General features: G+C 39.1%; 1 protein-coding gene across 3 annotated transcripts in view; it reads left to right on the forward strand.

Moving 5' to 3' along the window:
* The window catches only part of LOC119655429 (ATP-binding cassette sub-family G member 1), a 133,061-nt gene extending 117,843 nt beyond the window's left edge, over positions 1-15,218 (forward strand). For 2 of the 3 annotated variants that reach the window (XM_038061331.1, XM_038061324.1), the window contains 8 exons: positions 1,223-1,340; positions 1,549-1,738; positions 1,842-1,987; positions 7,744-7,982; positions 13,546-13,826; positions 13,898-14,066; positions 14,166-14,422; positions 14,559-14,990. In XM_038061331.1, coding sequence (XP_037917259.1) covers positions 1,223-1,340; positions 1,549-1,738; positions 1,842-1,987; positions 7,744-7,982; positions 13,546-13,826; positions 13,898-14,066; positions 14,166-14,422; positions 14,559-14,990 — 1,832 coding nt within the window. Of the gene's footprint in view, positions 1-1,222; positions 1,341-1,548; positions 1,739-1,841; positions 1,988-7,743; positions 7,983-13,545; positions 13,827-13,897; positions 14,067-14,165; positions 14,423-14,558 lie in introns of all 3 variants that reach the window. The other variant, XM_038061337.1, reaches the window with a different exon arrangement.
* Positions 15,219-26,293: the final 11,075 nt, after the last annotated feature.

Genomic DNA, 26,293 nt, shown 5'->3' on the forward strand with positions numbered 1-26,293 from the left:
TTTGGAATACCATTCTGGTTCGTTGAGTTATCTTTGGAATTTTAACTGGAGTTTCTAGGAATTTTGGATTACATCGGCGACTTCGTCAGGGTTTGCTGGGAAAAAAACGAGGGGCGTTGTTGTCGTTTTGTGGGAGCGGAGTCAAGAATGTCAGAATGGTTGACAATGAACGCCTCCCTTTGCTGAGTTTACGGAGAGAAGTTTTCTTTTATCTTTATGTGCGGTTGGGCGCGTTATGATCATCATAGTCATTAATTGACACTTTAATTCCTTACGTCTGTCAGCTCGTTTCCATGTCTCCGCACTCAATCAGGTTTTGTGATATTCGGAACTAGAAGGACGACCTGAGGAACGCCCAAGCAAAAGCAGTTTTAATGGCGGCTTAGTGCTCATTAATTTTATTCCAGGGTTAATTCAAATCTCCGACAAACGACAGCAGTATTATAGAAGACTTCGATGTTAAACTTGATAATGTCAACTTTCCTCAACCCCATTATTTCTTCCGAGATATATGTCAGTGTCTCTCTAATTACACGCATCCAGAAGACATTTCCTAAATCTATTGCTTGGGCCAATGTAGTCAATCTTTGCGGAAGTCCAACTGATATAATGCCAAGCGTTATATTTGACAAAGGGTGCCGTCAATGATCAATCGGTTGAAACTGAAGAAAACCACAGAAGTGTCATCCTTATTACTGGGGTGGCCAAGAATGTGCCTTTGCAATATACTTCCGAACATTTATATCACCCCCTAGATTACAGTATCAATCTTAAAAAATAACTCCTTGACGGGCCTCAATTGTTAGAGAAAGCCTGCTTGTCGTTTGTATCGGAAATATTTGTTGGTGAATAGCACTCAACTGTTGAAATGTTCCCTATTTTGGACCGGAATCTCACAGTTGTTATCTTGTCCAAACCTAGTCCTAGTAAAAAAAGCGTACCTTGTAGTTTCCATTAGAAGAAGTTCGACATCCGATTCATATTCAATTCCGTTACAGGAAGGAAGAGAAGTGGTCTCCATAGTCACACCATATAACATCGGTTAACAGAATGTCAAGCTTAAACCAGAGTTTGAGCCACTCGGTAAAAGTTAGTTTTTATGGGATTTCCTGTTTTCAATTTTTCGATGGTCACCATTATTGTCACCTTTAAAACGTCCTTTCCTTAGTATGAATTCAAAGAATTAAATTTTATGGGTAACTAATTCTCCTTACATTTTCAGGGAAAAAAACGATACTTAAAGGAGTAACTGGAAGATTTCAATCTAATCAGTTATCAGCAATCCTGGGACCCTCAGGATGTGGAAAAACAACTTTGCTTAACACTCTTGCGGGATATAAGTAAGTTTTAGAATCCCTAGAATGTATTAACGAGTATTATTCATACGTTTGCTGTTTATTTTTTGATTTCAACTTCTGCAAATTATGTTTTAAACAAAAATAGATGTGTACTACAATTAATGTAGAACGATAAACTTATTGTTGTGCAAATAACTCAATACATAAAATAAAACCCGCATAAATAATAAATAATGCTTTCGCATTTTAGGTCAGACGCTGCCACAGGGCAAGTAAACATCAACAATCGGCCGAGAGATATGCGGTTGTTTCGGAAAATGTCTCGCTACATAATGCAAAATGAGGTTCTAAGTCCACACTTGACTGTGGTGGAAGCGATGGGTGTTGCGGCTGACTTAAAACTTGGAAATGATCTCAAAAAAGAGCAGAAAGACGAAGTGGTAAGAACAAGAACTTGATCCTATGTATGAATGTATATATGCACATAACATTCCGATGTGAATTGGAACTAAGAAATAATTACTGATTAACATAATTCCACAGATAGACGAAATCATAGATACCTTAAGGTTGAATAAAGCTCGAAATACAAGAGGTTTGCAGTTATCTGGCGGAGAAAAGAAAAGGCTCTCCATTGGGTTGGAATTGGTAAATAACCCACCGGTCATATTTTTAGATGAACCGACAACGTAAGTAATATATATACAACTTAATTATAATTTTAGATGGTAATGATAGCTAAAAATTATATCTAACCTAGTTGTATGTACCCCGTTCAGTATTTTCTGGAGCATAGTTCGGGTGTTGGAAAGTGGTCACTTATTTCGAGAGTCCATTGTGTACGGCATCTAGGGCTCTACATCCTGATCCTCATCAAATAAAGTTAGGATAGGATGTTACTATATTCTGTAAATTTACTAGAAACCTCCCTTAGCTCCATCTTAGGACCACACAATTTCGTTGTAATATAGGTCAGCGTATGGAAAAGCATGCTGGAAAGTTTGATGGAAATCCTGATATTACTAACGGAGTTAAAATAGGTCTAAATTATCCTTTTAGCGTGAAATAACTGCTAAGACATTAAATACCAGTGTGACATAAAGTGAACATTTCAACATACTCAGTATTTATACACAGTGCCGCAAAAAACGAGCTGAAAGTTCTTAAAAATGTCTTCCGTTAAAAAGCGAACGTAATTTTAATCTGTATGATATATATGTAAAATATCTTATATAGAATTATTTGTGTAATTGAAATTTTTTAAAAATTTGTCATAAAGCAACCGTTATCATTGTTGCCACTTTCGTCAATTTTTCGGTCAGAAAAAGATATGCTCCAAGTAATTTTCGTAGTTTATTGTTGATTTATTTAATTGTTAGAAAGCGATTGCTCAAGAAGCATTTTATCGTTAGAGTGGTGCAAATGCTATCATAGTCCGGTTCCGTAACACAAACCTCGTTGCATGAAAGAAGAGTCGTCGAAGGCAATCGGTTTTGCTTGCCTAGATATACGACAACATAATGTAACATAAATAAGAGATAAAAAAGCAACATCATTGGACCATACCAAAGAGGCTTCACTCCAGGCAAATCAGCAACAGATCAGATTTTCTATGTGCGGCAAGCGATGGAAAAACTGTTGGAATATTCCACCATCTATTCATTGACTATGATAGCATAGCCAAGGTAAAACTGTACACGGCCATGAGAGAATTTGGTATCCCAACGAAATTGATAAGACTGATTAGACTGACCCTGACCAATGTGCGAGGGCAGACAAAAGCAGCAGGATCACTTTCAAGACCATTCGGAATCAACAACGGTCTAAGACAAGGGGATGCCTTATTAGACGTCCTCTTTAACCTAGCCCTCGAGAAAGTGATCCGCGATGCTGATGTAAATGCTAGAGGTACGATCCTCTTTAAGTCAACCCAACTACTGGTCTATGCTGACGATACCGACATCATGGGGAGAACCACCCGAGACGTAGAAACTGCCTTCATCCAGATCGAGCAGGCGGCGCAAGATCTTGGGCTGCACATCAATAAAGGTGGCAACGTCAGCACCGAAAACCAACCAACCAACAAAACCAAATCGCACTGTTCAAACGGGAAGAATAAAAATAGGTGAATACAACTTTGAGACCGTTGACAATTTCTCCTATCTAGGGTCGAAGATCACAACCGATAACAACTACGATGATGAAATCCGCGCACGGTTGTTGTCAGCCAACAGAGCCTATTTCAGCTTACAAAAACTGTTCGCTCGAAACATCTCACCATAGGGTCAAAGCTCTTACTGTACAAGACAATGATCTTGCCAGTTATCATGTATTCCTCGGAGACTTGGGTTCTTAGCAAGAAAAATTGCGGACTCTTGGACGCGTTCGAGAGAAAAATCCTCCAAAGCATTTTTGGCCCCCTACATGAGGATGGACGATTCCGTAGCCTACATAACGACAAAATCTATGAGCGATACCATGACCGTTCGGTTGTGGATAAAATCCGGCTCAATAAGTTACGGTGGGCGGGTCACTTAATCCGTTTGGATGAGTATGATCCAGCCCGGAAAGTCTATAAGGGCAATATCTATGGTAGGAAAAGAAGAAGAGGCAGAGCCTGCCTGAGATGGAACGATGGCGTAGGTCAGGACGCCAGACAGCTTTTAGGGATATCGAATTGGTGGACCTCGGCGCAAAACCGGGATGTCTGGAGTTCCTTATTAAGGCAGGCCTAGATCGGATACCGGTGGTTGCGTCGTTGATGATGATGATGAAAAAAGCAAATTTTATTATCCACCGCAAAATAATTCTAGCTGAAACTGTCGTGACTCCCAAGTTCCTAATCTGCGACATGAAGACATAACTTTAAACGAATCTTTTCTCACATTACGGACACGCGGATAGTCCTGGGCCTTAATTGATTTGCTCAGATGTCCGCTACCCTTCTTTCCTCGTGTTATGAAATCGGTTTGCGAGATGGTGAGTTCTTTAGTCGGTAACTAGATGCTTTTTGTATCACTTTAACAATAAAGGGCTTCAGCTTCTTGGGCAATCGCTTTCCAACAATACAATAAATCAACAATAAACTACGAAAATTGCATTGTGCACGTTTTCTCCGCCTAAAAAATTGACGAAAATGGTAATAATGAAAACTTTTTTCAAAAATTGAATTTACGCATTTAGTTCTATATAAAATATGCTAGAAAAGCATATACAGTAGAATCCCGGTACATCGATAATTCGTATTTCTGGCGAATTAATTTGCTCTATTTTGCACTCCCGAAAATTGAAAATCCCGATAATTCGCATCAGAATTATGGGGAACATCTATATATATAAAAGAAAGTCGTGTTAGTTACACTATTTATAACTCAAGAAAGGCTGAACCTATTTGGCTGAAAATTGGTGGAGAGGTAGCTTAGAACCAGGAGGAGGACATTTTATCCCGTTCGACCGCGTTTCTGTGAAGTCACTATAAAACGTAGGGTAACAAAAACCCATCTGACATGGAATAACAAAACACAAATGACAGCTAAACGTAATTTTGTCTATAGTTAAGTAGAAAATGTGATAATATAAATTTTGTCAGAATCATCACTAACAATGCCGCGGCCAAGACGATCGAATCTTTCCCGACAAAACAGAGATCAACAAGTAAATAATTTTCGACGCGCAAGAAGAGATTTATCAAGTGCTGATTTTAATCGAGCAGCGTTTCGATATGATCAACGGCAAGTGTTCCAAACCATAACCACGACAATTAACCGCAGAGACCGTTACTGGCAACGATGGTTATCCACTGTATCGCCGTCGATCACCCGATAATAACGGTCGAGCTATCACAACAAAAGCGAAAAGAATGGATTTCGTTGTCGACCACAGTCGGATTGTTCCATATTCGCCACTTATTTCCAAAACGTTCAAGACACATTGCAACGTTGAGTATTGCAATTCAGTAAAGTCCATAAAATACATTTGCAAATGTGTCACGAAAGGTAGCAAGATGGCGGTTTTTGGCATCCAATCCTCCAATACCAATGATGAAATTGCCCGCTATCAAGTTGGTTGTTATGTGAACTGCAATGAAGCGATGTGGCGTATATTCGCATTCCCTATTCACGAACGTCATCCTGCTGTTGTGCATTTGGCGGTGCATCTGGAGAATGGTCAATCAGTATATTTCACGGCTTCGAATGTTGTTCAACGTGCTGAAACACCTCCAGCGACAACATTGACCAGTTTCTTTGCGATCTGCCAAAGCGATCCGTTTGCACGAACTTTGCTTTGCTCGGAGATGCGATGTTATTACACTTGGAATGCTTCATGGAAGAATTTTCAACGACGGAAGCAAGGCGATACGGTTCCTGGTTATCCGGATGTGCGTTCTACTGATTCTCTTGGTCGCATGTATACAGTTCATCCAAAGAATGATGAATGCTTCTATTTGCAGTTGTTGCTGGTAAATGTACGTGGGCCGAGTCGTTTGAGTCACTACGGACTGTTAATGGTACAATATTCCGAGCATATCGCGCTGCATGTGAAGAACTCAATTTCCTAGAAAACGATACCCATTGGGATACGACAATCGTTGAAGCCATTATCTCTGCATCTCCAAGTCAGATATGCACATTATTTGTTATCATAATTTCGACATGCTTTCCATCGACCCGCCTCCCATCCTGTGGCATAAATACAAGGATATTATGTCAGAAGATATTTTACATCAAATTCGTGTCAGTTCCAGAAATCCCGATCTTGAGATGAATGAAGAGATAAATAATCGGGCTTTACTCTTGATCGAAGACATGTGTTACTTTATGTGCGGTAGTTTATTAGTCAGGTTAAGAATGCCAGCGCCAAATCGTGAAATGAATGACGCATTTAGTCGAGAATTGGAAGGGGACGTGAGTATGATCACCAGGAATTAGATTTAGTAGTTCAAACAATCCCCAACAAAAGGAAGTTTATGATACATTAATGAACGCAATTGATGATGGAAATGGTGGCTTATATTTCCTGGATGCCCCTGGTGGAACTAGTAAGACATTCCTGATGTCAGTAGTTTTAGCGACTGTTCGTGCGAGATCCAACATTGCGCTTGCAGTTGCTTCTTCTGGAATAGCAGCCACATTGTTCGAAGGATGCTGTACGGCTCATTCAGCATTAAAATTGCCGTTAAATCTTCAAACTATTGAAGAACCAGCATGTAATATTTCAAAAAACTCCGCAATGGCCAAAGTTTTATCAGCATCGAAAATCATCATCTGGGACGAATGCACAATGGCGTATAAACGTGCATTAGAAGCACTTAACCGAAAATTGAAAGATCTACGCAAACACTGCCAGTAGTTCTAAGATCAACGGCTGCCGACGAAATAAACGCGTGCCTCAAATCATCCAATCTATAGGAGTTGCATTGCTTATGATACATCTGCTGAAGATTTCTCTGAGCAATTGCTGATTATCGGTAATGGTCGAGTACCTGTCGACGAATCGAGAGGATTGATTTCATTTCCTCAGAATTTCTGTAAATTTGTTTCATCGAAAGACAAACTTATTAACAAAGTATTCCCAAACATCATTACTAACTACAAAAATAATGAATGGTTGAGTCAGCGAGCAATTTTAGCGGTTAAGAATAAAGATGTAGATGACCTAAACTACATAATTCATGTATCATTGGTACAATGCATTCATGCATTCAACTCCTTGGGTGTGCCTGGCTTACCACCGCACAATTTACGCCTAAAGGTTGGCTCCGTAGTAATCATGCTTCGAAACATAAAGCAACCAAAACTTTGCAATAGTACGCGTTTGGTGGTAAGTGAATTGATAAATAATGTGATTTACGCGACGATACTCAAAGGAAAATTCGAAGGTGAGGAAGTTCTCGTTCCGAGGATCCCGATGATCCCAACCGATATGCCGTTTTTCACTTGGCCAATTATATGTGGCATGTTCACGGGTCGGAAGACCACCTGCGTTGTTTGTTCCTACGCCTAATAATAGAACAAAAAATATCGTGTATAACAAGGTGCTTAGCTGAAGAGTGTAACCTATTAAAGAATCATTGAAATACTTGATTAATAAAAAAATTAACTTGATAAAATCAAAAATCTGCTTATGTTTTGCCTCTAAGGCGGAACAAAGTTCGCGGGGTCAGCTAGTATAACATAAATATTAAAAATACCTTCGCTTTTTAACGGGATACATCTTCCAAAACTTTGGGCACGTTTTTTGGCTGTGTTTATAAATTGGATTATCGTGAACTCAGATGTTTCTACACAAAAATTCACAAAGCCAAAGTGCCAAACTTCCAATTTTCGATTTGTTGCTGTAATTGATTATGAACTGTTTCTGCTTTATATGCATTTCTATCTCTTCCTTTAATTGTTCATACAATTTGGCGAATAATTTAACATTATTCTATTCTTTTTAATTCTAGGGGTCTCGATGATGCTGCCAGTGTTCAGTGCATCGCTCTACTACAAAGGATTGCTCATTCAGGACGTACAATTATTTGTTCCATTCATACACCTTCAGCAAGGATATTTGAAATGTTTGATCATGTCTATGTAATGGCTGAAGGTCAATGCGTTTATCAGGGATCAAGTACTCATATCGTACCTTATATACAAGAATTTGGATTAAGCTGCCCGTTAACTTACAACCCAGCCGATTTCAGTAAGTATCATAACATGAGGACTCGTCATATTTTAACCATTTAATATACTACGTATTGTCAACTATATACAAAGTTTGGAGCATTGGCAAAATCGACGATTCTTTCGCCACCTTTATTGCGGGTGTGGAAACCTTTACTCTGTTTGCTCCGTTCATTGCAATCTGCCTTTATGTTGATATGAACTTAAGAGCGCTCGCAATGATGATATAGCCCCACAGCAGCGAGTATCCTACAGTTAGCTGAGATGATAATGATCTGGGACAGGTGCTCGTCAATTTTGTTGATTTCTTTAGCGCGCGCGTGAAAGTTCTTAGAGATGGGAATATTGACACCATATTGAATACATGAGCTGCCAAAGTGAATGAGTTTATATCCGTTTTCCCCACGTTGACATTTATGCTTCAGCTCTTAGAGCGCCATCCCGTGCGAATGCAGTTTTTTTCGCTTTTTTGTGAATCATTTTTTTTTAAGAACTGCATATTTATTAGTATCTTGAGCATACATAACAATTTTGCAGACAGATAGGATCGCCTGTTATTGGAGTACTTATACATCCTTCTCCAAAAAAGTACTTTTGGGCTCCCACGCTGGGGGCGCCCTGCTCATCTTAAAAAAAAATAAACAGCACTTTAAAATTTGAAGTATTCCAGAGTTCGCAAATTGTTGGTGCCTTATAAAAATTGTTTTTGTAGATTTTGGTGTTTTTCTCGCGTTCTTTAATTATCCTAGTTTGCGAACCGTAGAAATATGTTCTGAATAAGTCGTGAAAATTTCCAAAACATTTCGTTGGATGGATTTTGGGCTATGGTCGCACCCGATTTTCAAAATGCAGTTTTGAGAAAAACGCATTTACAAATTAGGTTGTGATTATTAACTATAAAATATTAACTGACTAATAAGGTACTATACCTAGTCCGTAAACCTTGGATTTCTTCAAAAGACATGCAAATTCGTGCTTCATTACGGTGATCGACATAAACCTAACATACGACAATTTACCTGTTTAACCCTGTGATGTCCGGACGATTCTGAATATCGGAAAGTCACTTTGTGCAATTATTCTCAAATATGCAATTGATGCCAAAAAAAATCAGATTCGAGATACGGGATGACCCCCTTAAGAGCACAGCAGTTTCTTATAGACCGTATATATCGATGTGTTTTTTCCGGAGGGCTCTCCCAAATTCATACGGATATGTACGGGGTCTTTAATTTGGACTAGTTAACTTAGGCTCTACCGCCATCCTTGCTCACTTTTTGGTAAGCACCCGTCGCGATGAACGTTTTTTCGTGACTTAGTGAGTGGAATTAATATTGGCGTCTGCAACTTTGTATTACTTTGTGGTTTTCCGAAAGCAACCTGTAATGAGCCAGAGTGGTTCTGTTCAGGTCGCTGCGGAAGCTAGTTCAGAAGATCGACTCCTCACAAGTAATTTCGTTGAAATTGGCCGTGTTTATCCTTAATTTTTTAATTGAGATTCTATCCCAGAAACGTCCATTTCCTCCAATGCCTATAATATTGATTGCCTCATTCTCATTTGTGTCCAGTTTGTCCTCGACCTCATCCTAAACCTACTTCCTACTTTTCCCGAACAACAGCTTCTTAGGTATTTCACCACAACCCTTGAATGTCGCTCGCACCGAAGACGTTACCCTTATAACTTTATCTTAAGCATGCCAATCTACCAAATTCAGATCATTTCTTCTTTTGACCAGTTTCTTTTATTAAAACCTGATCGTTTTCAAACGCGAAAACCATCTTCCCTGACTGGTACACAATACTACTGATTCGGAACCATCTAACGCCCAATTGCGGATGTTCATCCACTTTTCAATAGATATTTAAAAATTTGTCGCTTTTAGCCGGTTGACGATTGTTCTGCCTTTGTTTAGATGAAAATACGACCGCATAAGATTATGTAGAAAGTCAAGTCAACTTGCATAGAAATTGTTATGAGGTACCTGGTTGGTTGAATAATCAAATCTATGGTGGCCAACGATTTGAAGTGCTCCACGTTGGGCCTGCCTACGGTTTCCGTGGGGATATAAGTGATTTTTGGCTGATGAGTAATCAAATCAGCGACGGCATGAGAAAAGAGAACATATGGGCAAGAAGTACCCTCGTTTTCAACCGCTGTACTGTACTTGATTCCCCCGTCTAACCGAATATCCTGGATTGCTTTATGTATCACAGGATTTCCGCTAGTGGATCTGATGCTACCTGCTGCAGTTGTAGCAGATCAGTACCAAAAATCTGATGTCTGATGCTTCCATAGGTGGGGCATTCACATAGAAAATCATCCGTAATTTCCGTTTCCTTATTACAGGATGGATACGTATGATGTTGGAAAATTCCTATTCTGAACATATGCCCAGCTAGTGAATTATAGTCAATTAGAATACCCTACAACACTTCTGCAATTCTTCTTGCTTTTCAACAGGATAAACTTTGCCGTATGTTTGTTTGTTCTGACAGGAAAAGTTTGGTCAGTTTAGCAGCATTAACGCTCAGCTGCCTGGCATTACAGGAAGCCTCTTCCCAGTTTTTGATAGCAGCATTAGTATTACTGACACCTCCGGTCTCTTCCTTCTACACCATAATAACCGGGTGTCCAGAGTAGTTTCACCGTATTGAATTGATTCAATTGATTTTTACATTCCTAAACGATTTTTAAAGTGACCAAAGGACTGCTCAACGCCCTCAATGCAGTTTCACTATCGCTACAGATTGCGATGCGTCTGCCCTTCAACCGCTCGTCAGTCATTCAGGTTGACGCCCTTAGGATCGGATACACTTCAGTTTGAAAGACCGTTGCATATTATCCCAAGGGAAATGCGTATTTCTCATTTTTATTCGAGAGGTAGACTCCTGCTCCAGAACCATTTTCTGTTTTTAACCCATCGGTATAGAAGACGTCAGTATATCCTGGCACGCATTCTTCTGGTTCGCCCCAGTATAGCAAAAACCGGATTCAGTTCCCCCAATAACTCTCCTAATGCTCTGTGCCCCATGCCCATTGTTTCCTCATAGATCTGACTGACTTAGTCTATGAGCTGGTCTCATTGGAGTCCTCTGAATAAACAAATCCAAGGGCTGCATATTGGGTAATGCATTCAGAACTGCGCAGGATGTCGTGCTCATGGCACTGGTGATACCCAGACACATAGATCTTTAAAGTGTGAGTAGTTTACAGCAAAAATTCTTTTGTTTTAACTTAACCCACCACACTACGGTTGCCTAAGCGAACATTGGTCTAATGATAGCAATATATATTCACATTACTACCTGAGGCCTAAGTCCCCATGTCTGCCTACACAGTCCTGTTCCCTCTACATGTTTGTTCTAAAGAATCTTCTTGTGTAAAATAACTCCCAGATATTTTACTTCTTCGAAGAGATGTACCTGAGTCTTTGTAGTTCTCGATTCCACCATAGAACTGTTTTACCGCGCTGGGATCGGGAAATAGCACAAACCTCTTCAAAGCACTCGAATCAGAGTTTCCAAATGATCTTCTATCGTTAAAGGAGTCCTTAGTCTCCTAAGGAGCACCACTTTGTGGCCAAGAAGTTTATTGAACTTTGTCCAATCCGTTTTCCAAAGATTTCGTCTTTGTATTACAGGCTGTTCGCCTGCAATTCTAAGAAACGGTGATCTGAGAGTGAGACTTTATGTAGCATTCGCTAGTCTCTAATCAACTCTAACAACTTTGAAGTGCAAATTGTTAGGTCAATTGCTTCACGTCTTCTTGGCCCAACGAACGTAGGGGGAAGATTTAATGAGGAAGGTTTACGTGATAAGCTCCACCATTTGGAGTGTACTGATGAGGCTACGTTAAATTGGCTCCAACAGGTAATCCCCAGGATAGAGAAAGATAGCTTAGTGTTTGAACAGGACTAACACAGTTTGAAGGTGCCCGGGGAGAGTCGCCATATGATCCTCGATTTTTCTTAGAAAAACTGAAATTCAATCAAATCAGGAAACTGAAGAGTGTCATTATTATTTTTTAGAGTGGAGAACAAAAGTGGCCTTTAGCAAACAAATTACAACATCTCTAGCCACGAAGGATCTCCATGCGGAGGATAGCGCATATATTGGCAGAACTTCTGTGTAGAAGCACGCATTGGTGACTACCTGTTAGAATCGAAGATCGAAAGGAAAGGGAGCTCCAGTTTTGAGACGGGAATGGAACTTTTGCTCGTCAGGGCAAGGAGAAGTGAAGTAGTTGACCTAACAAAGATGTTAGAATTGGTTGAAGACGGGGAGGGCAAAAAGGAAGCTCACTGTCAAACCACCGTTCATAGAACTTGGCCTGATTATTGTCCGCGGACAGACTGTAATACAGACAGTTTCTCTTGGGAGTACATCAGCTAGAAGCATAAACGATTGGCCGCAGGAGAGCGGTGATTCCTAGAGAGAAGCAAGAGCTCCTATACTATCGATCGATTCAGCATTTCTAAGCACTTCGGATGGATGACATTCACTCGGCAATGCTATACAAAAGTATAGAACACCTAGAGCAGCCTTTATGAAATATCATTTTGACGGGTCTTATTCTGGGCTACGTACTTAAGCTTGGAATTCAGAAAAACTTCAACCAAATTAGCTTAACATTATTCTCGCTGAAGTGCCTGGAGAAACTTATTAGCACCACATTCGCAAGAAAGCGCTAAAATCATACCCTTTGGGTGCATACCATTATTCTTACCAGCGTGAAAAGCAATTGAGTCTTTATTCTATTCACTGGCTTTTACGATAGGGGGCGGCAGTCTGAGCTGCGAGTTCTCTTATCTGAGGCGTGCATAACGTTTCCAGCCGAAAAATTCTAAATCTGCGGACCATTTGCCCTCAATTTGTTGGAAGCCAACAATTTGTTATTTCTTAACAGGGGATACTTGCAGGAAGTTCTTAATCCTTATTTCACAGGGAGGTCACTATCTCTACTCTAAAGATACAATAAATTAATAGCAAAAACTATTGAAGAGGCAGGATCTACTCCTCTCTACTCCTCATTTCGTGTGTGGGGATTCTCTTTTAAGAAGCTCCTTTGGATATATACTTACATATATATAATATAATGAGAGCAATTCAGAGACTAATTTGCTTAGGGCCTTAGCGAAACAACGTACAAGAGTAGTATAGACCAGTGGAAGAGATATCGGGAGAAACGATTTAGATTTTGTAATGGCTTCTGATTCTCAGATCCTTACATTCCAGTCTATTATATAACTGGAACATTAAATGTTGATCTACAAGGCCATTATAGGTCGTTTTTAGACCTAAGACATAAAGTTGGGTCTACTTACTTTTCAAAAGCTAAAATCCTACAAAGAGTACACTCGAAAATTTCAAAATCAATCGTGTCAGCACCTTCACACCTTTCACTTTCCCTTATCTGTAATTGTATCTTCCTAGTTTTAAGCATAGCAGTAGTCGGTTACTTTTTTCCCTGCTGATGCAAATATACAGTTGGAGCTGTTGATGTACACCCTCCTTTTCACTTATGCGATATCAAAAACAATTAACGAAAGCACCCATTTATGGATATATCCTTTATTTTTTAGTTATTGAAGTTGTCAGCCACGAATATGGCACCGAATATAATGAGAAAATGGTAGCAGCTGTGGACAATGGAAAATCCTTCAGCTGGTGTCCTCATTCACACCACGAAGACACAGAGGACTCGAAAGGTTCATCTCTCCTAGCACACTCACATCACGAAGGGCACACGATCGAGCAGTTTGAGGAGGAGATAGACATTAAACAGTTGAAATCAAAATCGAGTTGGATACAGCAGTTCGCCGTGTTGTTGCGGCGGATGCTCCTGGAAATGTGGCGAGATACGGTAAATTCCCAATATATTCATCCGTTCTTGTGGCCAGTTGGCAGATTGTTAACCAAAGGATATCCTTTCAGAATTACATCAAATTGAAATTCTGCATGACTATTACATTGGGTCTGATAGTTGGCGGACTGTACGAAGGAGTTGGGAACGATGCCACAAAAGCCCTTTTCAATTTTGGATTTGCATTTGGAATCACAATTGCGTACCTTTATAAGCCCATGATGCCGGTGTTATTACAATGTAAGGATAGTAGGGAATTGCTGGATTGCATACATTGAACTGGATAACATTTTAGTATAACATAGTTAATGTTCCTTCTTGTATTCCATTTCCTTTCAGTTCCTACGGAAGTCCGATTGCTGAAGCGGGAGTACTTTAATCAATGGTACAAATTAGGACCATATTATTGTGCGATGATATGCGCGAAAATGCCATTTCAAATATTCCTGGCGCTCATTTATTTAACAATGATCTACTTGATGTCCAGTCAACCCTTAGAGCTCTCTCGTATTGTAATGCTCTATGCAGTGTCCTTTTTGATTGCTATGAATTCGGATAGCTTTGGGGTACTGATTGCTTCTAGGCTCAGTATTGTGGTGAGTGTTCGTTCATCCTTTCTTTTTAGAATTAGAAACGTATCTCATTAGACATCGGGTATTTAATCTTTCCGTTAAAGGCGATCTCTATCAGCCCCTAAAAACGTCCTCGGTCACGCTTTTCTTTTCTTTTCAGAATGCCATGTTCATCGGGCCGGTGCTTGCCTGTCCCATGATCCTATTGTCGTGCTACGGGATTGGATTTGGGAGAGGAGTGTACATCCCTACGTATGTCCGGGTTTTGATGTCCTTAAGTTATATACGACATGGACTGGAAGGTATTTTAGCTGCTTTGTACGGGAACAATAGAGCGGATACATTTTGTCCGGACGATGAAGTATTTTGCATGTTTCGCAAGGCTGAATTCCTTCTGAATCTTCTCGGGTTTAATAATCTCAACTACGCTGTCTCCGTTTCGGCGCTCCTAGGATACTATGTATTTTTCACGGTGGCTGCGTATTATATGATTAAGAGTAGACTATCGTTCAGTACATGTAATTATGCTGCCGTACAGTATGTTTCGCAGTTCGTTAAGACACATTTAAATTTTGCCTCATATAAATATTAAGTGGAGATAAAAGTAAGCAGATAGATGGATACGAATATTGAATAGATAAGAGAATGTGTGATGGCTATCTTTATAAGAATTAGATTCTTTGGGTGCTAAGTGCTTTTGTAGTGTTAAAATCAAGACGATTTCTCAAGAGAGATTGTATTAAATGTGATTTGAAATAAGATTTATAATAATTTTCACCGAAAAGAAAATAAAATAAACTCAGATTATGAAGGTACTAAATTTTTCTTTTTTTTCTCTAACGATTTCAGTATAATCTTTCAAATATTATCCCACATAGGTAGTTAATTAAAGATTAAACTACGGGGAAGCAACATAAAAAATTCAAAAATTTATTGCTCTGGGGAATACAATCAGGTAGAAGATTTGAATGGGCTTTTCAGATAAGATAAATACGCTTTTCGAAGACCGAGGTCTAACTAGTTTGGGCTAGAATTGCAGTGGTAGGAATATATGGTAATATTTTGATTGGGGTTGTGCAATTACTACCTAATAAGCATTATTAGACAATTGAAGAAATCATTGGAGATGGGACACTGGAGATGGGACACTCTTCAATTATTTCTTCAATTTTCACCTTGAGGAAGAGGTAAAAGTAATGCCGACCTGATATAAATGCAAACTAAATTAAGATACCTAGGTACCATCTTAATCCTGTTTTCCGCCACGTCATTAAATTGGTTTCGACAGATAACTGTCAACAAGTTGAATGAATAGCGCAAGCAGTGGTCAGTAGGGAAAGTCCTAAGATAGAAGATAATTCTACCAAAGGTTATACTTACAACTGGAGGCCTCTTCGGCGAATTTTGGGTTCCTTCTACTGTGTTAACATGGTCGACGACGTTTTGCCAAATATTCGGTCAGATGATATTGGCTACCAAAATTAGATAACTGATGAACTCGTGATAGGAGGACAGTTGGTTAAATTGTAATTGTGTAATCTATCCAATCTCCCATAAACCCGCTTGCTTTTCATTCGAGATTGTGTAGAGCCAGAGCACACCGATATTGCGGCGGGAATAAGTGTAAACGGAGGCTTGACGCATGCGAGTAAGAGTGGTGATTACCTTCTATGTACCACTCCCATGTAGTAGTACAGACAGAACATTGAAGCGAAACAACCTAAACATGATATTGGTGCTGAGGTGTTTGCTTTTTTAAATTTTAGGCGAATATAGCGCTATTAATGGGTCTAGTAATAGTACCATCTAGTTCGGTACCATCGCCAACAGTATCAACTATACTTAGAAATACGAATTGATTGACGCCTTCACTTTCTCTACATTTATATGTGCCCGCAATGAACCGTGAAATTAAGAGCCTCCTTTTTTGGTACCATATAAATATGGTGTCTTTCGGCCGTGACTTTGTTTGCCTCTTTCCCGAAATTCAATGCCATTTGGTCAATGCCCATGATTGAAGGCTAGAAGCAGATGTGATTAGTTGATCCATTGAAGACTTGGCCGCGATCGAGAGAAGAATCCTCCGAATAATTTTCGGCCCACTACATAAGGGTGGACGATTCCGTAGCCTACAAAACGACGAAATCAATGAGCAATACCACGAACGTCAGGTTGTGGATAAAATCCGGGTCAATAGATTGCGGTGGGCGGATCACTTAATCCGTATAGATGAGATCTGATCCAGCCCAAAAGTCTATAAGGGCAATATTTATGGTAGAAAAAGAAAACAAAGCAGACCCTGCCTGAGATAGAGCGATAGCGTAGGCCAGAACGCCAGGCAGCTTTTAAGGATATTGGTGGACCTCGGCGCAAAACCGGGATGTCTGGAGTTCCTTATTAAGGAAGGACTTGACCGAATACCGTTTGTTGTGAAGTTGATCATTATGATTGAAGACTTTCTCGTCCACGATAACGAGAAGAAATAATATAGGCGAGAATATGCCGCCCTGCTGAGCTCTTCTTTGGACTTCAGATTTCTGCAAAGTTTTACCTCGACATAGCGAATAACGTTATACGTCGCGCTAATAATAAACGATTGGTTTCTCCGAATTGAACTCGCATGTAGAGCATTCGTCGGAAACCGTCTCTAAACCTATGAAAACCAGCAGAAGCCAGTCTCTTGACTTCGCGCAATGCAGCAAAAATAATCCGAATAAAAATGCAGATGTGGACGAGTTGAGTTCGACATTCCAATGTACAATTCAGGGCTGTCACCAACTTCCAAGGTGACCCCAATGAAGCAGATATCCACTTTATGAAAAGCGTGGAGAGACCCATGCAAACAAGCGTGGAAACCTGTACATAGAGGAGCAGAGAAGTAAAGAAATCCGACTCCAAGCGGCCTAGATGACAATATCGTAACGATGAAAAGGATGCAAAAAGGGGAAATTCTTCGGGAGCTCCGACAGGAGAGAAGAGGTAGATGAGTGACGAACTAGCTATGGACTGCGGAAACTTGCTAGAATCCAGGGAGTATACGGAGGAAATTGGCGTGGCAATTTAAAATTCCAAATGGTACTGTCAACGCAATAAGGAATTACCAAAATCACTTTGCCCACTGTATGGTGAGAAGGTTTCTGAAAGCTGGCAAAATCAAGATGCTACTGTCGTCCGTACTCCGAAATGAAGGATCTCCTACCATCTATTTTAGATGACTGCAATGCGGTTTAGTAAGCCTCTGCACCAGCAATGAGGAACCAGAAAATGAAAATACTCGCTGCCTAAGAGGGATCTAAAAGCGAGAAGCAAATGTAGGGTTTAAGCAAATGAAAGGGAACCACTATGATGCTGCACATACCTTCTTGGGGAGGTCAGCAAAGGGCTTGATGTACGCTTGGCAATTATTATCGAGGCATACAGAGGAGAAGACAGCGCGGTATTGGCAAAATGGCAGGTTGCAAACCACGGTAGGTATGAAGATTTGAAACAATAATAGACAGATAATAGATTTGTAAAAGTCAAAATTAACGGGGTTCATGTTTATAGCGCTCTGTCAAACGCGATAGGTGTCCAATTTGAATGGATATTATATCAACTGGTGTGACACGCAAACATTCAGTTTGCAATTGTCATCAAGGGAGACTTCATAATATAGAGAATAATCGTCCCTAAAGTCTCTTTAACTTCTAGCGGGTAGCTTTCCCGACAAATGGAAATGGTGAAAGAAAAATGCCGCTCATCGATGATCAGGAGTTTGCCATGCTATCCAAGACCGATAATTGCGATAGTAAGAGACTCCGTGTATAGAAAAGCTAGCGGACACAGTGGAAGCTTGGGGTAACGATACCTACTTTGTGCAGTCAATTACTTGCACTGCAACAGGCTTCATCTGAGTTAAAAGCTTCAACATGAACTGCGTCCATCGACAGCATTAATACGGAACTTGCCAGTAAAAAAGGGATGGGAGGAAAGGACGGTGTGTATGTGCCCTGATGAAAGCCAATTCAACTTCGTTATCTGCAATAAAAAAAGTAAAACGAAAATTTGAGCTCAACTATCCATCCAGAAAGCAAACTTGTCCCTTCTAATTCTATTCAACAAGCAAATAAAAAAAGTGAAAATTCTGGCAATCGTTTGATATAATCGAAATGTTCCATCATTTTTAAAAATCTTTAAAAAAGGCCTTAAATTGTAATTTAACAATGCAAAGGCAAATAAGATCTGTATCTTTGCTGAACCTATTGACAATTGAACAATTAAACAGTTCAACATCCCACCACCCCAAGGATTCAGTCTATCATTATTAAAAACTACCATTTCGGGTGATATGCACCAATGGTGACTCGAATGTTGTTTCATTGAAAATAAATATGCTCAGCTCTCTGTTACCAAATTCCAGGAAAAAAATCGGTTAAAATCAAACGATCACGCTTACCATTTAAAGTTACGCTTCGTCCTTCTTCATTTTTAAACGGGTCCGCACATGCTACTGTACCATACACCGCAACAAGTAGTGAGTTCCTCCAGATATAATTGAGGCACTAGAGGGTTACACTATTAATGGCAGTTTTGTTTATTAACTTATTATTACGCCGTTCAACAAAAGATTTGTCTCACGATGATTTGTCGGAGAAAATTTTGATCATTTTTTTTTTACTATTTTCCGTGAAAGAAAGTACATCTTAGCATCAAAACCAAACTATGTTAGTTCTCTACAGCGCTCATACGACCGGTTACATGTTGCGAAGCCCTTGCATGGATCTCATGGTCAGCGAAAGCCAGTGAAAGGCGGCATTCGAACGGTGGATCTTACAATATTACATTCGCATGTCTTACAATGGGAAGATAAAAAATGCGAGCAAAATGTTAAGGTACACCGACGAGCCAGTTTTAAACTTACGCTCTCAACCTTATTGAAAGGGTTTTGAAAAAAAGGCAAAACCAATCAACCCCAAAATTAGACGACTTAATCAGGGGGGTATATAGAGACTAAAGCGCGATCAACGTACGTGTTTTTAGTGCAAAAAGTAGTATAAGTTAGAATTAAGTTTGAATTACGTAAGTAATACAGTAAATGCAGAGATGGTCGGGTAGGCCAAATAATTGTAATGAAATAAAATTAAGTTAGATATAAAGCTCTATAAGTTAGTATAAGAATATTTACTTTTTATATGCAAGAAACTAGTAAAAAATCAAATCAAATCATGCAGTCTGTAAGCTTCTAGACGTACAAAGGATCCTTGGCGGCCAGGTAACCGACCCAGACAGAATCGTGGCATAGAAAATAGATGAATTATGTATACATATATGCATACACATATCTAAATTTGCCACGCTTCTCCAAGTGAGGCTTTAACTGATACAAATTTAAGGAAACTCAGAATATCCTGATTTCAATATGTACATATGTAAAGGAATTTCATTGACAAATATAAAAGGACGTTCTCTTCTGCAAATTATCGAGCAACTGGAACTGACTAATGATGGTGAATTCAATGCCTACCGAGAAAGTAAGTCTTATTAAAGTGTTTATCTGTCTGTCTTCACACCCGATTTACTCGGAACGGCTGAACTAATTGTCACATTATATATAATATACCAAGTGGCGCCATTTTGTGTTGAGTTTGTGGGGTGGCACTCCATACATGCGAAAGGGGATGTAACATTTTATTCAAAGAATATTTTTGATATTAAGTGAAACGTGGGAAAGTGAGGACTCAAAACATGCGCCTCAAAAAGTGAAACCATTTTCGTTTTCAGAACCTATCCAGCCGAAATATCTGAAAAAAAATACAATAGAGCATCTATCTAGGACTCAAAATACATTATATAATATATTACTATATTTTAAAAATTCACACGAAACCTCACCTTAATTTCATCCTAGGAGTATAAGATTTGGCGTTGGAATGAAGTGTAATTTTGGGAAGTTTGAATGAAATTACGCTTCAATTAACAAAGTCATAGAAAGTAAATATTTTGAATTATACGTCACGTAATGATTATGTAAAATGGGCTTATATGAACGGGGGAGGCTTTAGCCTTTCTTTTTTAGCTTTTTTAGTTATATGTATATCAATATGAATTACTTTAGAGACGCACGCGTATATGTACGTGCTAATTAAGGGGGAAAAGCACATTAAGAGATTTTCGGAATTGAACTTTTTTTTATTACATAGATCGTTAACTTAGCTGTTGCAGCGTTATATAAATAGCATATTTATAAAAAGTTGGCTATTTTCAACTGAATTGATGTTTACATTCTTAGAAAATAAATTAGTAATCTAAAGTTGAAACCTTTTTAGTTTCAGCTAAAAATTGGAATTACACACTACATGTCCCGCTGTTGGAGAACTTTACGACCTTCAGCGGAATAATATCGCGTAAGTTTTTTATTTTTGCTTGAACCTTTTCAAAAAATATTTTCCGAAATTTTTTGGAATATGACTAATATAATGACCAAATTTGATTGAATTTCAGTAAATTTTTCCCACTAAAACAAAATCTAAAAAAAAACGACGTGAATTTAACCCTTCTAATGTGCTTTTCCCTTATAGTGTGTCCAATATGGTAGACATGTATGTGCATTAATATCAGTGGTATTTACTTTAAGTACACACATGCATATATGCATGCTTTTGTGCAATAAGTATATACCGCCGCCAGGCACTTGCTATTTGAGCCGACCCCGCTTGTGAACGGGACAAAGGCTGAAGAAAAAGAAGAAGACACTTGCTATTTGCCGCAAACTTCAAACCGTCAATAAATATTTACCTTGATTTTGCGCATCAACATCGTCATCATGTGCAAGTGGGCTGCACTAACCACAGTAACCAAGTTGTGAAGCAAGTTGTTGGTTGGCACGAGTTTGCACGTGTATAGAGAAGTTGTGACTGCGGCAACCTGATCGGCCAAACACAACTTGTCCGCAGACATGCAATCTCGCTGCAACCGCAACTTGCCGATAAACGTGCAATCTCCCTGCAACCAGCAATCTACTTGACAACTTGGGTGTATATACTTATGTGACTAGTATTAAGCCGACTCAACACGTTTGACGCTTGCGCATCCCAGCGGGAACCAAAAGCACAGCTTCCTTGAAAGATTAGGATTCAGGATTAATGGCAATTGGTAATAATGGAATCTGTGAGTGAATGACGTTTTTAAATTCCTATTTAGGAAGCTTGGTGGAAGTACACGTTCATATATATTTTTATTCTTTTGTTTCTGTTTTTGAGCATGGAAAATGTTTAATTGATCAAAGCCACTTACTCAGGGGCACTGAAACAAATAAAAGTTTTAAGTGCGATAGTGCAGTGTTATAAATATAAACTTCATTGGGTAATATTATATTTTACAAGTAAATTATAGGAAAAACAAAAGTTTCATTTTTAAAGCAAGTAAGCAAAGTATTTTTTTTACCCCGCGCAGTAAAAATATTTTTTTTTTCTGTTGGGAAACTCCAAACTCCCCAGAAACGTGCAATGCAAGCTGCAGCTCAACAAACATTCCACGTCCGCGAAGTTCGCTCCAAGTTGACAAGGTTCGTTCACACACTCCATTTCACATCGCTCATTTATCTCACACGTATTCATTGATGTATTGATGTTTCCCAAAACATACTCCATAGGATCGGCGAGAAGTGCTAGCGAACGGACATATGCCAAGCAAAACACCCTGTCCACACGTTTGAGTTACGACTGTTTGTTGATGGCTGCGCCAGATTGCTAACAAGCGCTAGCAACCACCCTGTCTACACGGTTGGGCTTAATACGACACTTAAAGGGTGAAGTGGAAATATGATGCCCTAGATCAATTTGGATGGGCAACGTTTCTTTATTTAAGGTTAGCACAATATTTATATCTTTCATATACAATAAGTCGTCCTAGATTCGTTAAGCGCGTGTAGTATCCATCATTCAGATACTTGAGTTTTAATTTTTTTATAAAAATGGCCGATTTTCGACTATTGAATTAGATATTTTGAAATATGTGACTCTTATTATTATTATTATTTAATTTTTACATTTAGACTAAGATGCGTTATGACCTCAATAACCATAATTGTACATAAGTTAACAAAATAGACCGTTGTAGACTATTGAATGTTAGTACAAATTTAAAAAGTTTAATATTCTTTATAGGATATCTCCAAAAAAATATGTCAACTGCTTTGCAGATGTGCATAAAAATATTTACGTTTTATCTGCTAACCAACAAAACAAAGTAACATTTATTTAACTTTTATGTTCGAATAAAATACCTCTTTCATGTTCAACATGTCCACCTCTGTTGCACACATTTACGCGCTCTTTTGCGAAGTCCACTTTTTACTACACCAGTTGTCAAAGTTCTTCTTATTTCATTTGCCGCATTAATTATGCTTTCTTTCAGAACTTCAACTGATGAAATTGGGTTAGACTCACTTTACACGAGGCTTTTGATGTGCCCCCCATACATAAAAATCCATGAGGGTTAGGTCTGGACTTCTGGCTGGCCAATGTAAAGGCTCACCTCGTCCAATCCATTTATTGGGATAATTTGTTTCCAGCCATTCTCTCACACTTCTCCTGAAATGCGCAGAGCAGCCATCATGCTGAAACCACATATCTCGAAGTAGATTGAGTGGGAGATCCTCTAGTCAGTCGCCTAGGTCACCTCTCAGGAAATTTTCGTAGTCTTCGTCATTTAGATTATCAGGGAGAAAGTAAGGCCCAATCAAATGATTAGAAATAATGCCCATCCACACATTCACGCTGAATCTACGTTGTGATCCCTTTACTCTCTTCTTATTGGGATTTCCTTGTTCGTTTGGGGCCCAATAATGAGCATTGTGGTAATTCGTAATCCCATCTTTATCAAATTTTGATTCATCAGTCCACAATATTAATTTCCGGGTCTTCCACATTAGCATAAATCTGCGGAATGCTAACCTTCTCGCGGGACCTCCTTCTTCGATAGCTTGTACCAGCGTGTAATGGTATGGGTATAGGCCCGTTGTTTCTACTGCAAACCACACTTTTCATTGAAAGAGTCCCAATTCACGGTCAACAATATTAGTGGAAGTGAATATCTTGAACATGCAATTTAGAGGTATTTTATTCGAACATAAAAATTAAATAAATATTATTCTGTACTCATAGGATGGGATAACGGATTCAAAGCCAAATAAAACCACAGCGGGCGTAAAGAGTTGCTTTCAAAGATTCTTCACCTGATTGGCATATCTCCTGATGTTTGTGGAGGTACCAGTGGCTTTGTGCTCCAATTCTTCTTCACTGTTCTCAGGAGAAGATTAATTTTGTATAAGCGTGACACTTGCAGTAACCATGAATGCCATGTAGAATCAAAAGCTGGTTTATAATCGATGTAAGCACCCTGTTTCATGGGGATGAGATAAGTTAACCCCTTAGTGAAGAATGGCGAAACTGATTCATCGGTTAAAATTACTTGCCAATATCTTTGGGTGTTCTTGAACCGCTTTAGAAGTTGTGAATCTTATCAACTAGTGGCGCCTTCCAGTTACCTGCTTTTGAGGGGCTAATTATCATATTTACCATATATCAGTTTCAGTGATGTCCCGCGTGGTTATTTCAGGGAGGGCCTCACATGAGCGCGTAATGTATTTCTAGACTGCAACGTCTGGGTTGGGTTTAAACGTTTCTGTAGAAGTCTTGTGCCTGACCCATATTGAAGTTGTTTTCCCGAACTGAGCTACTATCATTTTTGTAAAATACTCTTTGATTTTGAAAAAAATATTTTCTTTTTTAAGGTTTTGTGTAAAACAAAATCTTCTTAGAATCGGTTTACAGTCTGTCTGTCAAATTTAAGGGGGGGGTCCCGACCAATGGGAAATTTCTGGCTTAAAAATGCTTTGTACTGATGAAGGGAGTAAGTTGCTCCCGAAATATATATATAGATAATAAAATAAAATTGTAGTTTGGAGTAAGCTACTGGTCTATCAATTTCATTGGGTTGATTACGTTTCAAATTCGTGACGTGGGAATAGGCACAGGCGCTAAAATTTGTTGAATTGGTTCGTCCAAACCATACGCCACCTAGGTCTTTCTTCCCTAATGGTTGATGGAATGACCGTTAAAACGTCGAAGGCCGAAGCGCTACTCTAATGTTGTTGGACGGCTCTCAACCGCGTTGGATGCTCTTTTCGTCTTTCGACCCATTTACAGGATTTAAGCTATTGTCCTCAATTTTTCCCCACGATTAACAGGGAGTCAGTCAGTCTTGAAATATAGCCCCAAATGTTGCGATACCAGGTTATTGGGGCAGGTTATATATATATGTGCACACATATGTGACGTGTGTTATGGATTGCGGTCTGCTACAAATATCGCTGGTTAATCTTGTAAGTAAATAGTGGTCTTTGTTCTTGTGTCAGTTTTGCAGTGGATATTGTTCCTATCAGATGAATTGCAATGACGTTACACTGTATTTCAGTAGGTCCACTCTGAATATGTTTCCTAACTATGGGGCAACCATGTAACAACATGTGTAATAGAGCTACCGAAAAATTCCACGTCAACCGAGAGGAAGAAGGGACCGGGTACTTGATTTAAAAACGTTATATGTACTACAATCAACTTTAACCAATTACATAATGTTATCGTACCTTAAAAGCAGAGAATGGGATCTCATGTCGAATGTAGTTTCAGTCCAGTAGAAGATCGGTATGTGGAAAGAAAGACTCATTCACCGAGGTCTTATAATAAAATAAAGAAAAACATCGATGCCAATACCAAATGGTTGACTAACGGTGTACTATTTTACGAGAATGAAGCATTCCTCACTTCAAGTCGGTATATCCTTCATGATTTCCCAACTACCAATTCCAGTGGTAGGTTATGTAATTGTGAAGAGGAACCTCTCTTGCATATATGCGTGTAACGTAGGATGCTGAATAGTACTGAGTACACCAGCCGCGTTAACTCCGTCTGCAAGATTCCCTTTCATGGTCTTGCCCTGAAGTATAACTTAGTGGCAAACTACCAACCGTATTATAACTATACTCCGCGGAGAATCGAATGATCGAATCAAACTACCAAGAAATTGTAACACAGAGGAACCAGCGTGCTTCATAATAGATGCAGTCGTCCGATTGGACTGGAATGCTGTTGAAAGGCGGCAGGAAAAATCGAGAACTGTGAGGGAGGATTTGAGGGTCATCGTTTGCCATAGGGAGTTAGGGTTTAAATGTTAGCAGTATTTGAGGGAGACGATATACGCAGGAATCAGGTTCCCTAGTTATTAGTCTGAATTTTACTACTACAAAGGTTGATGCATCAAGTTTCAATCCATGGAAAACTTGAAATATGTTTATTTATACATATTCAACAATATATTAATATCTCGGATACTGACCCATCTAAAACTTGAATAAAATCACGACCACCTTATAGAAGTCTCCATTATTGTGTAATATAAATAGCTAACTCCTTACGTATGGTTTTTATTTGTATGTATATCAAGTTATCGCGAAAAACAACAATAATCTGTTTTCCTTCAAAGTCGAGTTATTTCTACCGCTTTCATCAGGAAATATCGATTCCTTTATGAAGGATTCCTTTATATCATTTCTCAGTTTATTTTCCTCAACTCGTGCGTAGTCACTATTCCAATTTCCAATCATATCTTTGGAGAAACCCTATTCGATTCCTTTCACTGCTCTGTATTGTGAGTAGCTAAAATCCTTCCATTTTCAAATTGAATACAATTTATGAGTTGTTTCCGTTGATTTGCTTAAGGGTGTCATTTGAAAGAAAGGAGAATGTGTTGTATTGGTGAGAATATTCGCGGGAGTGTTTACCGAAATTTACCTCAATTACTGGTTGGTAGCCTTTATAACAAATCAAACGTCAGTCTAATAGATGAGCGTCTTTT

The sequence above is a fragment of the Hermetia illucens genome, chromosome 1, assembly GCF_905115235.1.
Source record: "Hermetia illucens chromosome 1, iHerIll2.2.curated.20191125, whole genome shotgun sequence".
NCBI lineage: Eukaryota > Metazoa > Arthropoda > Insecta > Diptera > Stratiomyidae > Hermetia > Hermetia illucens.